The sequence below is a fragment of the Trypanosoma theileri genome (genome assembly GCF_002087225.1).
Source record: "Trypanosoma theileri isolate Edinburgh chromosome Unknown TM35_Tth_197_V1, whole genome shotgun sequence".
Classification (NCBI taxonomy): domain Eukaryota; phylum Euglenozoa; class Kinetoplastea; order Trypanosomatida; family Trypanosomatidae; genus Trypanosoma; species Trypanosoma theileri.
In genome coordinates, this window is record NW_021640039.1 from 3497 (window position 1) to 5239 (window position 1743).

Sequence of the window (1743 nt, forward strand, 5' to 3'; positions counted from 1 at the left end):
CCCTTCACGACGCTGTCTACCAACCTCATCAAGGGAGGCAACGCCGTCAACACTGTCCCAGCCGAGTGTGAGTTCTCCTTCGAGTTCCGCAACCTTCCACAGGACACTGCGGCCACAATCGACGGGCGCCTGCGATCATACGTGGACAATGAGCTGCTTCCAGCCATGAGAGCGGAGCTTGCGGATGCCAGTATTGAGATCTCCGCGGTGGGTCCAGTACCGCCCTTTGAAGCGAATGAGGAGTCAGACATTGTTAAGCTCGCACGTGCACTCACAGGGGATAAAGCTGTGCGTAAGGCTGCTGGTTGCACTGAGGCAGGGTATTTTGATGGTATTGCAGGCATTCCTACAGTGGTATGTGGTCCCCTCGGTGATGCAATTCACTGTGCTAATGAGTACGTAACTGTTTCACAGATGGAGAAGTGTCGTGATTTCCTGCTGAAAGTAGCGGAAAGCCTCAAGTTCTCTTCCGCACATCTGTAAGTTTTATTTTTAATTATATCTGAGAAATTACTTTTTCTTTTGGTATGGCTTTTGGCGGCCACATCCTGCTATCGAAAATTATTTTTTATCTTTCCTTTTATTTCATGGTGCAAACTCTATGATGAACTCATAAATAGGTATTTTTTTTTTTTTTTTTTTTGATATTTTGTCCTACGAAGAGATATTATTGAGCTTTTCCCGTATGTTGTATTACTTTCTTCTAGTTTGTGGTACTCAATAATGCAAAATGATGAATTCACTTATTTGATTCTAACACTTTGCACTGTTGCTGCATTATGCCACTCTGGAAGTAGACTAAATATCTATACACTCTGCCCCTGTATTCTTCTTTTATTACTAATTTCTTTCTTTGCATTGTACCCTTTCCAGATTGCATTCCATTAAATAAGGCTAAGTAATTGCGAGATTCCCAGTAATGGCGGCGCAGGCGATGGATCATAAGGAGTGGCTGGNTTAAATTTGCAGATATTTTTGTATGACATCAGGGCTGTTTTCATGATATGTTGGGCGCAGTGCAAGAGGGGTCTCGTTAACTTGGAAGTTCTTAGAAGGATTCTTCGTGAACGTAGCTTAAATATAAAACGGTTTTTATTTATTTATTTATTTTATTTCTACTCTCAGAACAGTGACCCTTTACAGGTACACATGCTGCATTGATAGGTGCCGTGTCCTTTTGGTGGGATTCGTTTCATTTCTTACATTTGGATTTAGGGTGTCGTCTATGCGTACATTTCCTATTCTTTTCCCCTTTTCCCCTCCTTTTCCGTTATTGCCACAAGGTACCAGGTTTAATCTCAAGTTTACCCATTTTAACTCTCTTCTACAATCATTTATGAACGCTAAACAGTGGCTGGCGAAGCTCGTGGCGTTCGACACGACGAGCCACAACTCCAACCTCGACCTCATCCACTACTGCAAGGAGTACCTGGAGGCACTCGGTGTGAAGTGCACGCTGGTGCACAACGCGGAGAAGACAAAGGCGAATCTGTGGGCAACGCTGCCGGGCGACGGCGGTGTGACGGACGGCGGCATCATTCTCTCCGGCCACACCGACGTGGTGCCGGTGGACGGGCAGAAGTGGGACAGTGACCCGTTCACGCTGACGGAGAAGGATGGCCGGCTGTACGGGCGGGGCACATGTGATATGAAGGGATTTATTGCTGTATGTATGTCCCTCACTCCGGAATTACTCAAGATGAAGCGTGCTAAACCGATTCATTTTGCATGGACCTATGATGA

General features: G+C 45.5%; 2 protein-coding genes across 2 annotated transcripts; both read left to right on the plus strand.

Moving 5' to 3' along the window:
* On the plus strand, positions 1 to 483 carry TM35_001971020 (glutamamyl carboxypeptidase; the record flags this gene model as incomplete). The annotated part of the gene is made up of 1 exon (XM_029032001.1): positions 1 to 483. A coding segment is annotated over one exon (483 nt), but the record flags the coding sequence as incomplete, so codon positions are not given.
* Positions 484 to 1225: 742 nt separating this feature from the next.
* TM35_001971030 (glutamamyl carboxypeptidase) lies at positions 1226 to 1743 on the plus strand (the record flags this gene model as incomplete). Its single annotated transcript, XM_029032002.1, has 1 exon — positions 1226 to 1743. A coding segment is annotated over one exon (518 nt), but the record flags the coding sequence as incomplete, so codon positions are not given.